General features: G+C 47.3%; 1 protein-coding gene across 5 annotated transcripts in view; it reads right to left on the reverse strand.

Annotated features, from left to right (window-relative positions):
* The window catches only part of arhgef10la (Rho guanine nucleotide exchange factor (GEF) 10-like a), a 122,113-nt gene that overhangs the window by 51,048 nt on the left and 58,565 nt on the right, over window positions 1-12,500 (reverse strand). For all 5 annotated transcript variants that reach the window (XM_076025091.1, XM_076025089.1, XM_076025088.1 and 2 more), the window contains one exon: window positions 5,230-5,330. In XM_076025091.1, the coding sequence (XP_075881206.1) occupies window positions 5,230-5,330 (101 nt within the window). The remainder of the gene's footprint in view (window positions 1-5,229; window positions 5,331-12,500) is intronic.

Genomic DNA, 12,500 nt, shown 5'->3' on the forward strand with positions numbered 1-12,500 from the left:
GGGGATATTTTTCCGGGCATCCTCCAGGAGTTCCAGGGTTAAGAGAAGACATTACAGCATTAACAAGGCATTGTTAATGGGCAGCGCTGGTCTAATGCGGCACACACAGGGACGTCTCTGAAAAGCCACTGATATTCACACATGAGGTTCTGGGGAAAGTGGGCGCACTGGGGCGGCGGAGAGTTGCCTCTAAATGGAGGCTGGCGGGATAAACACTGGTGCGAGGATGGCTCTCGCAAAATGAATCCTGTGATGTCTAATCACTCACTAAATCATGCATGAGAACATTAGCTATTTGCAGCGGCTACCATTCGGGGACGCTTTCGGAGCGGGACGCCCATTTCAGACTAAACAAGGCCACGGTTCGCCGCGCTCAGAGTGCTGATTCAACTGTAGGTCTCCCCTGACGGCGGCGGTGGCGGGCGGTGGCGGCCAGCATTAGCACCGCACCGACGGGGAGGAAGCGGCGGCGACAGGACGCCATCCGTGAAATTAAATCAACAACCCTCCTATTGTAATTACATTTGGTTAAATGGGAAGGCAATGTGTGGGTGTAATACAATTAACACGTAATTGTCGCCATGACCAGGTTGATGCTGATCTGGTTCCCCGGGAGATTCGGCGAAATCCATCAACCCGCCCTCAGAACGACCATTAGTTTCAATGATTACCTGCGTGCCGCGGTGCCACCGCCTTCGAGGCAGTTTAATGTGCAGCCCGTGCGCCACACTTACTTGAAGATTTTTGTCGTCATTTCTTTCTTTCCTTTTTCCTTTTCGAAAGCGCCACTGATATATTTCTCAAATATGGGATGTCACAGAGACTTTATTAAATCATTAATCGTTCAAGGAAGAAATCTCACAGAAAGAAAAAAAAAAAAAAAGCAATACATAAAATATATCAAAGAGCAATCAGGCTTAACTTTAGGATCTAGAATTCAAAATGTAGAAACGTCGACTGAAAATCTGGTAGCGGTTTGAAAAGAGAAGCTTACCGCATTCCAATCCTCTCAGACTGGGTCAAACACTCGTGTGCATGTGGACATTCAAAGTTCACCAATGCCACTAAAGACACAAGGGAAGACAAACCAGCCCAGCTGTCGCAACAGCTCACAGCTATTTGACACGGCTGACCTTCACAAACTATTTTCAAGAATGCAGATATTAATGTTTAGCGGCTGTCAACATGACGTCCAAGAGGGACACTTAAGCAGGAGGTGGAGGGAAGTAAATGAGCCGTTGGACTGCTGCCTTGCACGGGAACACTGCACAAAAGACGTGTTTGACTGGCCTTTATTTCAAAGGCACCAGTTCTCGCCGCCAAGTGTGGAATTATCAAAATTGCGGAATGAATGAATAGCAAAAACCTCGCATGTACACTCACTGGCCACTTTATCGGCTACCCAGTTCTATCAAGATGTATCTGATTAGGGGTCTACTCAAACGTTGCTACAGTATGTATAAAAGGGGACCTGTGGAGAAGACTGGAGCAATTTAGTCGGAGGTAAAGAGCGCTTTGAGCGGAGGGGGACGAGTGGGACTTGGCCTGGACTTCAACTAACAAAGAGACCTGGCATGGCACACCAGGGGCACGCTGAGGCCTTTCACCGTGGATGCCAAAAGGCCGGCGCTCATTGGCTTGCGCTCCAAACGTTCCCTTGCACGTTTCACTCGCGAGTGCCATACTTGTTCTCCGAGTTCCGTTGTGGATGGCGACCTCGAAGGAGAATATCAAGACGTCAAGGCGAGGTTGACTTTTAAACTAATGGATCCGATTTGGCCCCGGCGGACGCTTTGCGCGTGAAATCTCGTCCTAATTAGCGCAACAGCGTGTCTTTGCCGAGTTCGTGCTGACCTTTTGAATGGGCCCTAACGTAGGTTCCTGAGAAAACCTTTGGCTGGCAGTAATGATGACGTCCTCCGGTGCGCTCGTTGAGGAAAAATGGACACATGATGGACGGGCAGGCGTAAAACGTACAACCTTCAGACCAGGGCTCTCGCTGGCACCGAGGTGTAGCGATGATCATCGTTGCTGTCAGTCACGTTAACAACATGCAAGTCAATCAATAGCGGTGTTGCTGCTGGGAAGTCTGTCTTCACATCCTCCGCAGGCACCACTGCAAGTGAACGTCTCGTGCTTCAGATACAGAAAACAAGTTACTGATTGGAGCTGACAAGAGCGGCTGAGTATTCTTTTATTTAGGGTGCTCAGGAAACACTTTTCTACCCGTCCTTCTGCTTGCTCGCGAGTCCTGCTCGCACCTTGTTTTCCTACGACAGTGACCATGGATTTTATATTTTGATTGTGTTTTTACCTACACATTTAAGAACGGTTTCATTTGAATGCAGGTAGAAAAAAAAAATAGACGGTGTATTTGAATGCATACGGATATTAAACATGCAGCAAACGGTTTGAGATGAAAGGCTGCCGAGTCACATGGTAGGAACAGGTACCACAATAACAGGCAGTCAGTATGAATAAATGGAATATTTCAATTCTGAATTCAGTTCTTTTACATCCTGTCAGGGGTTTGTACAGTTGGATGGATAGTTTGAATTTAACTCATTTACCATCCACACTAATACTGATGTGACGTAAACATCCTCTTGGCTCTGACGGAGGGAAGGAATCCACCAAAGCAGGAATCCGACTACGGGAAAACGCTCCAATCACGAAGCAACAGGTGCTGAATACAGCACGTCTTCAAAACTGCTCGTGGTGGCAGTCCAATCTGCTGGTAGCCATCAACTTTACTTTTACACAATTACGAAAAATTCTACTACTAAAGTACTACTGGACTTCATTTTGAGTTAGCTATCTGCTTATAGGACAATAAACAAAAAAAACAGAGAACTGAATGGCTGTTTATCTCGCGTTTTCCTCTCCGACTGAATGCAGAACTAGCCTCTGCGACACGGGAGTTGGAGGGGAGACTCCCGGTCCGACTCGTTTCAAGCTTTTCAAAGTCGCTGCGTCCTAGCGCCGGCCCCTGGGCAGATGAGGGCGGGCGAGGGCGGCAGGCTTCCACTCCCGCCACCCGTCCTGCTCGGCACGCCTGCCGCGTCGCTGATAAAGGTGCGGGCGACGAGGGGGGAGGCCGCGGACGCCGCACTTGGCTGCGGCTGTGGCGCCCTCGCCCATAAGTCTGGCAGGTTACGCGAGCCGCATGCAGCCGAGTCCTCAACCTCACGCCGGCACGGTGGAGAATAATCCATCGTGTCCTTCTCTGTTCTTTTCGCAAGGTAGAGCAAGCGAGGAAAATAACAATAAAAAACACCTCCTGACCTGGGGGCAGCACTTCCCTCATTGATCTTCTCGCGGATGCGCCGGCCTGTTAGAAGCGCTACCAAAACACGTCTGGCGCCGCCACGATGGAAAATTCAAATAAGTCGCCGTTCAATGAAGGCCTTGGGTACATCTTTGCAGATGCTCACAGGAATGCGGACGCAGCAGCGAGTACACAAAGAGAGTCCATAAAGGAGACAAAGCACTTAGGGCCAGATCCACAAAGCGATTGCGCGGCTTTTGCGGCAGAAAATCCGTGTAAACAGCGCCAAAAACGGTGATTCCGCTTCCACAGAGAGGACGCAAACGTAGCAGCAGGGTTGCGCAAGACTCATTTGAATGTATTTAAATGAGTCATTACGCGCAAAATGACACCCCCTTCTATGCAAACATGCCTAATTCAAACAGCGGCAGATCCAGAAAGAGTTTGCGCTCGTGTCCGCGCGGAGTTTGACAGACGCAAACACCGCAAGCCAAAACCAGGCGCAGCTTCTGTCTGTCAAAGTGTTTCTGGCTTCTGAGTGAAACTTTCCTCTCTGAAAAGCCTAAAATATATATATGTCTCCCCAAATCTTATATATAGATCGGCATAGACCACAGTATATATGCCAATATTTTAGATAGGCTATGAAAAATACAAATGGTACTCAGGTGTTGGTGACTAACGCGTCTTGCGTCTTGACTTTCTTTCCATTGTGGCAGCAGTCTTGGTAGACGGAGGAGGCATCGTAACGCCAGGCGTGCACAGGAGCGCGTTTATCCTAGCAGAGTTTCGCTGTCAAACACACGCACTCACCAACAACCTTTGGCGCAAACTGCTCTCAGGTTGCCAGACCGCAACATTCGCACCTGTTTCAGGTGCCGCATTCGTGGGCGTGTTTGCGCCTGCATGTCATTAGCGCAAAAACCTGTGTTGATACCCGCATCTGTGGCGCAAATTGCGGCCGCAATTTAGCACTGCACGCCCTTCTTTGAGGATCTACCCCTTAGTGTGTGTGTGTATGTGTGTGTGTGTGTGTGAGAATGCTGGTTGTCAGGTGAGAACCTGATTGGTTATCATGCCATCATGCCATCGTGGCCAAAAGGGGCAGATTGGCGTCCGCTTGCATTGATGAAGCAGAGGTACGGTCAGAAAGTACAGCAGGTTGATGATTGCAAAGACAAAGAGAGGGAGAGAGAGAAAAAAAAGACCGTCTTTACCTTTATGAACACTGACCACTCTACAGCCAGACAGCACACTCGGCCCAGTTTTTAAAGAAGAGTGACGGTTTTGACTTCAGAAAAGACTGAAATGAGGAGTTTTGCTTTGCTTTTTTTGAAGACACGGCAAGAATGTGCAATACAAAGAGGCGGAAATGTCTCATTGCCTCTGCATTTCCTGTTGTGTCCTGTATTCTTTGTAATTTACTTCCTGTTTCCTGTTGACAGTCCTGCCTTTGATTGTGCTTCCCTGTCCTCTTGAATAAATAGTCCTTGTCTCATCTTGGTTGCCTTCATCTGTCTTATGAATGGTGTATCTACGTCACGTTCAAGTTGGGGTCCAGGTCCGTCTGCGAGTCGGTCTCAGTTTAGTTTCTTTTTGACCCCTTGAGGACACCTTTCGTTGAGTTTCTGTTTTTGATTAAATAAATAGTTCTCGGCTTCCTACACTCAGAGTTTGTCTGCTCTTGGGTCCTGCCTCCAACACTCTCACCTTGGCAGACAGGCTGTGAATAAGCATCACGTTTCAGTTTTTAAAACCGCTTCCTCGACGTAGATTTCTTGATGAGTCAAGTTGGCGGCGCCGCTAAGCACTCGTCGGTAAGTGCAGTGAGCCGTGTGCTTGAGGTCCCCCACCAAACGACTGCGTCACTGTTTTCACATTTCGGCGCATTGCATCACCGTATCACACGTCGTAATCCCTTTTCGGCGCCGTGTCTGCGGATGAGCGCTGGTTGTACTCACGGAGAGCGATCTTGGCCAAGTGCAGGCGGTTGACCCAGGAGATCTTGCTGAGGGGGTTGGGAGTGTTGAGGACCACCATGAAGCTGACAGGACGCCCCGACCTGGGGATGGGAGCACACAAACACGCCTGGTGAATACTTGCTCTGTGATGAAGCGTGATGGCCGCACAAGTGAAAGTGGCCATGCCGCGAAACGCCTCGACTGACTGAAGGCAGCAAGTGAACAAGAAACTGAGCAACACAGTGAGCACTGCACTGTGACTTTCTGCAGTAGATTTCATGGCATAATCAGTTGGAAAGATTTGTTTTCCTGAACATCTGACAAGGCAAAAATGTTCTATTTAGCGACTGCACTTATTAGTCGTCAAAACACAGCCAACGCGTTACACTCTTCTATTCTAGCGAACTGACGCTCTTGCTGCGTTAAGGGTTGACGGTTTTTGACACCCACGCTGTTCCGAACCAAATCCTACGTTTGGTTAAAAATGACTTGAAAATGCTGTATAAACATGTACAAACGTAATTCACATAATGCACTTTGAGGACACATAATGCACTTTGAGAATGAAAGGTACGCCGATGCTCCTTCTGCTGAGGCAATGAGGAGCTTAAATCTGGCAATTTGTTATTTATTTATCGCTTTATTAAAGGGAGGCAGGGCTGAACGGAAGAAGAGAGTAAGTACATAGATATTGTGGATGAGGTCCCAGAGGCATCATATATCAATATGCACTCTGACCAAGCTAGAGCAAGCAATTTTAAAAATAGTACACTAAAAGCTAATGGATTCTGATTGGAACAATAAGTATATGTAAATACTAAACTGAGCGACTGGCTGCACTCAGTTTGAAAACTATTGTTGAATAAAGGTTTACAGTACAGTTTCCCAGCCAAAATAGCTTTTCATTAGTTTCACAAAAGGGCCTATTTTTCAAAGGCAACTTTTTATTGTATCAAATCCTTGTGTGAGGGTTCAAATGCAGGCAGCAAAAAAGGCAAAGAAACAGCAAAAAAAAAAATCTTAGATTTCTTTGGGGGTTATTTCACGGGACTTTAATACATCAAAAGTTTTTTCTCCTGTCAGAACAGCTGTTGCTTTCATGTAGGTGGCTGCACCTCTGTGAGACGAGGCTTTGTGAGTTTTATCCTGGATACTGAACAAAAAAGAGAAAAGAAAAAAAAAGACAACTGACAGTCACAAGCGCGCAGCCTGCTTGCGATGAATTGCTGCGAGCTGATATCAGGTTCTCGCTGAGCCGGCGGTGCGTGGGCTCCGCTGTTAGAGGGAATGACCGGCGGCGACTTTAATCAGCGGGGACATGTCGCCGCCACGTCAGGCTCTGACACGGGTGTCCGGCGTGGGCAAAAGGTGGGGGTGTGTGCGGAGACAGCCAAACAAGCAACGTGTCAGTACAGTTCAGGTTAGAGATTGGTACGAATCATAGGCACTGTTTAGTTTTTGGCTTGAAGACATTTTATGGCAGTATTTTTTGAAGTTGTCATTCTGTTTGATAGCCCTGTTAATTTGTACATGCTTTAGAACTCTAAAATTCTTTCTACATTTGCCCACAGCAATTACTCTGTTTTCCCTATTTAGTCTTCGACGCCTCTCATTCTCTTTGCCATCTTGACTTGAAAGAAGCGCTGGAACATCGGCAAATTCCTCTAGCAATCTAAAATACAGTATTGTGATTCTGAATCGTACATTCTGAACACACATTCGTTCAATTTAAAAAGTTCCCGGGGAAAAAAAAGCACCTTTGTCAGAGGTGGGGGAGGAATTAAGAGATGTGATATAGTTGCCTGCTCGTGTGGGGCGTTTTTCATAACAGTCATAATCAGGGAGAGATTGCAAGCGCTCACTTCTCAAAGCATTTGGCTGATTGCAGAAGTGTTCCCTTCACAGAGGAATATATGTTCACACACACACACACACACACACACACACACACACACACACACACACACACACACACACACACACACTCACACACACTCTCACACACACACACACACACACACGCACACACACACACACACACACACGAAAAACTTGCAGCTGAAAGACAGCATGCACTGCACGAAGTGTAAAGTGAACCTTTGACGTTAACTTGGTAAACCAGAGGTTGCCGTACAAGGAAGAAGTTACACTAAATAAGACTTTCACTGGCAGTGGTAAAGAAATGTGCAAGGGACCTCCGTGGGCTTGAGTGCAAGAGTTCTGGATGCTCTCAGAGACTTGAAAGAGACCAGAGTTCCCACAGATGTTACTTTCAAATTCTGAAGTTAGAAGTTGTACGCTGCCTTTTCAAAACCTACAACTCGTGGGGTTTGGAAATCAGCAAGTGTTGTTGAGAACAGACGTGTCAAGGTTCTATGACAGCACATCAGCAAATTTACAGAAGGAAAAATGCCATTTTAAGAGAAAATATTGTTTTTCAAAGATGTATAAATTATTCAATTTTTTGACTTCTCACATGCATTGTGTGCTCCCTCAGTATGAGATTTGCAGAAGGGACGATTCTATCTTGAACGGATGTCAAACTTCTGAAATCCATCATACTGCATTATCAAACATAAAACCTCATCATTTCTTTCTGACCAGGCCGGGAACTCGTACAGAGTATTGTGCTGCTGCAGTGTGACAGAAAAGGTTTCCATTGTTCACCTTGAAACTGGGTCAGCGTTCAAAAACCAATGTGAGAGGCATGAATGCAGGCCGGCAGTTCCTCTGCAAACTTTGCAGAGGAACCTTTCAAGCCTGCGGTGGGGTTACTATTTGATATTGAAAACGTAGGTTTTTGGTGGAACATTCCTTTAATCCCCCCCCACACACTATCTTGGTATCTTTTCAGGGGTGAAAAGAGAAACTCGCTGGCACTGTCTTAAGAAAAATTAATGAAAGACTTCAGGTGTTACATGTATTCATTCATTTGCAAAAAAGTTCCTGGGAGACAGATGTTGTGTCTCGCACGTGGCACTGACGAATCCATGCATTTGTTTTCATTAAGGTTGCATAATTTAAAGATAAACATAGTTAAAATGATGGCCTGTCTACACTAGGAGTGGCTTTAGGTATTACAACACATTCATATTTCATTCCACAATTTGCATTTCCCCATGCCGCAATACGGTATGTGGCAAAATGTTCATAAATTTACACTTGCATGAGCTGGCTGATGAACTAAAGAATATTCCCTGAGATGTTAACATTCACTGCATTGACGCCACAGGTTACCCAAAGCATCACCATCCAACCATCTGGAACACTTTTGGACCAGCAAAGGAGATGGAAGAGGTCAAGTATTGACTCAGCAAATCCACTTTGGTCTGGGCGAAAACACTTACACGCAGTCAAGAAATCTGAATTTGCTGAAAATGTTTACCGAGAAGTGCAGCAGCAGTGCATTCTGAATTCACATTGCAAATAATTGCTATACTTCTTGTGTTGGCAATGTCAGCCAATTACTGCTGAACTTGTGTCAACGTGGCAAAGAGGAAGACACAACAGTGAGGCAAGTATAAGGGTGATATCTACTGACTGGGAGGTCATGATGTTGTCTGCATCAGCTCAAAGTCTGAAAGGTTTTTCAAAATGTTAAGGTGTTTGTAATCTTGGCATAATGATTATCATAAGCATATTGTATAAAATCAGATTTTGTATGTGTGTTCCTCCAAGACATTCAGCGCCTCCAACGCAAAAACAAGACAACTGTATCATCGATTAGATATTCAAAACACACTTCAAATAGCTCCTTAAGTGATGGACATTGATCTCGTCTAGAGGTAAAAGGATACTAACTTTAAACCCCTGAAACCCGTTGGTCAGCCAAACCCCGGTGTGACGTCCGTCTCTCTCTCTGAGGCAGCGAGTGCTCAGCTGGCATCTCTCCACTACTGACGGACGGGGAAACTCTGTCGTCCGGATTGATCGAGCTTCACTGGAACTAAGAGCAGAGAGCGTCTGGCCACGGCCAAGGTCGGGGCGTTTAAGCTGCCTTCCGCAGTAATGGCCCCGCTTCAGTCAGTCATCTGTGCAGCCGCTCGGCTGGCCAAAGCGACGCGATGAAAGACAGAAAGACAGACAGACCGAAAGAATTTGGCAAAAACGGGTGTTCGCCGGCAGCACTGCGCATTTCAGACATCGTCAAAAAGTAACAGAGTGGAAAACGAGCGCGCGCCCCAGCCACTGGCTGTCACAAATGAATTTTTATTTCGAAACGTTGAGTTTCAGGCCGTCTGAAAGATAAATAACTGACGGCGAAGAGATGTCAAACTTTTCATCCGGCATCGGAGAAGCGGGAGCTCTCTCGCCAGGATGTGTAATTTATGCCATCCGCTACTTAAATATAGCGGAGGCAATTTGCCCACAGGCAGAAGGTTAGGGGAGGTGTGACGTGAATGCAGCTCGCTCTCCGAGCGCGATCCGAGCGGCGCTATACTTCCAGCGCCCATGCCGCCTAAAACGAGCTAAAAAAGCCGAGGCCGCCTTCCAATTCCTCCCTCCCACTGATTGACAGCCGCAGTGCAGGTGCGAGCGCACTGCCAGAATAGAGAAACAGACCTGGGGCCGGGAGTCGAGAGGCAGGCGGAGTCGGGGAAAAAAAAAAAAAAAAAAGAGGGAGGTGGGGTGAGGTGGAGGGGTAAGCCAAAGAGGCAGAGGGCAGAGAGGGGACGAGGGAGCCGAGCGCCAACGACCTGATTTATGCGACCGGGTCGCAACACGTGTGACGCTAATGCACAAGGACGGGACAGATGTAGAGAGTGAGCGCTGAGTGGCAGCCTGTCACCCCCGTACCACCACCCCCCCACCCTCCCAGTTCACCTCCAGCTGCCGGAGAGGAGAGGAGAACGGCTTGGGGGAGGAGGGAGAGAAGGGGAAGGAGGCGAGCCGAGACGCATCGCGCCCGCAGTGAGCTGTGGCAGCGCTGAGGAAACACCGGCTGGGGCCACCAGCAGGAGGCGCCGAATTACGCCGAAGAAGAAGCCCCCTTTTTTTTTTTCCTTCTCCATCCCCCTTGTGACGTCTGTGATTGGTCCAGGGGGCAGAGCTGCGTGGTGGCAGCATCTCAAGTCAGACCTTTGTTGATCCATGTACGGTATCTTTTTTTAATATGAATTAATACGTGTATGTATTTAATATGTATAAAGTATTTCTGACTTGATGATTGGCCTGGATTTTGTTCTTGGGTGTTCTTTGTTCGAACAAACTATTGGTTTATTATCAATTTTAACATGGTGATTTGCTGTCCTCTAATTTACAGGAATGGTGAGAGGCCCACTGTTATAAGATCACCCTGAAAACATTTAATGAAGACAAAAAAAAAACTAACCTTCTAAACAATTAGAATAATAAAAACAGTCATGCAGGGATTTCAGATATCTACGTATTGCCACCTAACGTGAGTCACGATCTCACCCCAAGGAAACATTTCTGTCTGGATTAGTCCCTTAATAAAGTGTTTACCTGAGCACGCACTCTCGTGAAAAAAGAAAACCCGTGGCTGACTGATGGGAACCGAACTTCTTTCAACGCGAGCGTCTGCAGAGATCCTCATCTATTATTAATGCAGTGGCTCCCAAAGAGTGGAAGGGGCTGCGGTTCCCTTGAAGGGGCACGACAAGGATGGGAGGGGAGGAGGAACGAGGAGTTCTCCCGCACGGCTCCAGCGCCAAATTAAGAAGCAGGAAGCGTCTTTAATAACCCCACCGTTGGTGTCAGGTCACTTCATTATCATTTATTTAATGGCTTTGTGTTCATTAGAGGGTTGCAGTTTGCTTTGGCGAAAATGTGTAGAAGAATGTTCCGCAGAATCAGTTTAAATCCAGGTTTAAAGCATTTTAAGCTGCTTTCGGGCTCTCTGGGTCAGTCAGTAACTGTTTCTATTGTTTATGCATCCATTGTTTTTATTGGTGGAACTATGTGTTATGCTGCCCAGGTCTGTTGAAACAAAGATATCATGTGGTTGTTTTTTTTTTTCAGATGGATGGATGGATGGGCAGACGTCTGTGACCACAAGGAATCAGGTTCTCTTCTCATTGGTCAATACCATTTTCAGCAACAAATGGTTTGCAAGTAAGCAGTGATGGATCCATCACATCCATCAGTGCTGCTGTCGCCCTGCCGTTGAGCAAAACCTGCAAAGAGTGGTAGGCTGGGATGTGTGACTCAAATAGACATTTTTTTTTGCCCCACGCAGAGCAGCCTTGATAAAAAAAAATAAGGCTAAAAAGAATAACGGTGGAGCACAAGCTGCGGTGGATGCGTAGGTGATAAAGTTTAATCATACGGCCGTGCGGCAGGGAAAATGGATGTCACGACTTCAGAAGTAATCTTACTGGGAAAATGGAAATTTATGGGCAGGATTTTAACTTCCCGGGATATCGGAGGAGCAAAATGGCCCTGTTGACGAGACCCACTGCATGAAAAACCAAAAGCGGTGTGAAGTGTACTCTTTCAAATGCGGAGCAGCTGCTCAACGGCAGTGTCATCTCACAACCCTGACGCTACCAGTCGCAGACAAAAGCGGAGCCACAGGCAGTTCTTCTTCCCGGGGAAAAAAGAAGTCAATTTGTTTTATTTTTACCAAGCCATACAGTCTCGCTACTTCTGTTTCTGTTTTATCTAAGGAAAAAAAACAACAGACAAATCAAACAGCCCCATTTTTTTCCCCCCTCACCATGCAAATTTACATTCTGCATCTGAAATGTTACCGTTAACGCCGCTGGTTCTCGTGGCGCTGCGATCCGTTTCGGATGGGGTGGGGTGGGGCTGCTTGGACAAGTCTCTCAGCCAGAATGAAGTGGAGATGGAACATGCATTAGTCATGATGTGGAATCTAATGTTTGCCTTTTGCCCTGCAGGTAAAAGAGGCTTCGGGCTTGTGATTTTTTTTTTTTTTTTTTTTTTCGTTCTTTCTTTGGCATGGATGCCAGCGGGGGAACGAAAGGACGCGGCCGCAAAAACGCACGCCCGGGTTAAAAATATGAACTGTGAATCCATCTCCTGCCAGGATGTCCCCGAACGCCGTCGCTCCGAGCAGACGCAGTGAAAAAGGATGTTAATGAACTGCTGTCACACGCGGGCCCGCTCGCCTTTGAGGCGCCAGTCAGGATTCTCTCCACGTACTCGCTCTGTTTGCAGTGCCGAGGCTGTGATGTGGCGCTCCACTGCGGAGAGTCGCTCGCGGCCAGTGAGTGGAGGAGGGGGCGGGGCGGGAGGGGGGGCCGGCTTGGTACAGGGGGTCCCCGCTGTGGCCCCCGAGAGTCGCT

The sequence above is a fragment of the Nelusetta ayraudi genome, unplaced genomic scaffold, assembly GCF_046127955.1.
Source record: "Nelusetta ayraudi isolate G7.1 ecotype Tasmania unplaced genomic scaffold, CSIRO-AGI_Nayr_v1 ptg000017l, whole genome shotgun sequence".
NCBI classification, from domain to species: Eukaryota; Metazoa; Chordata; class Actinopteri; order Tetraodontiformes; family Monacanthidae; genus Nelusetta; species Nelusetta ayraudi.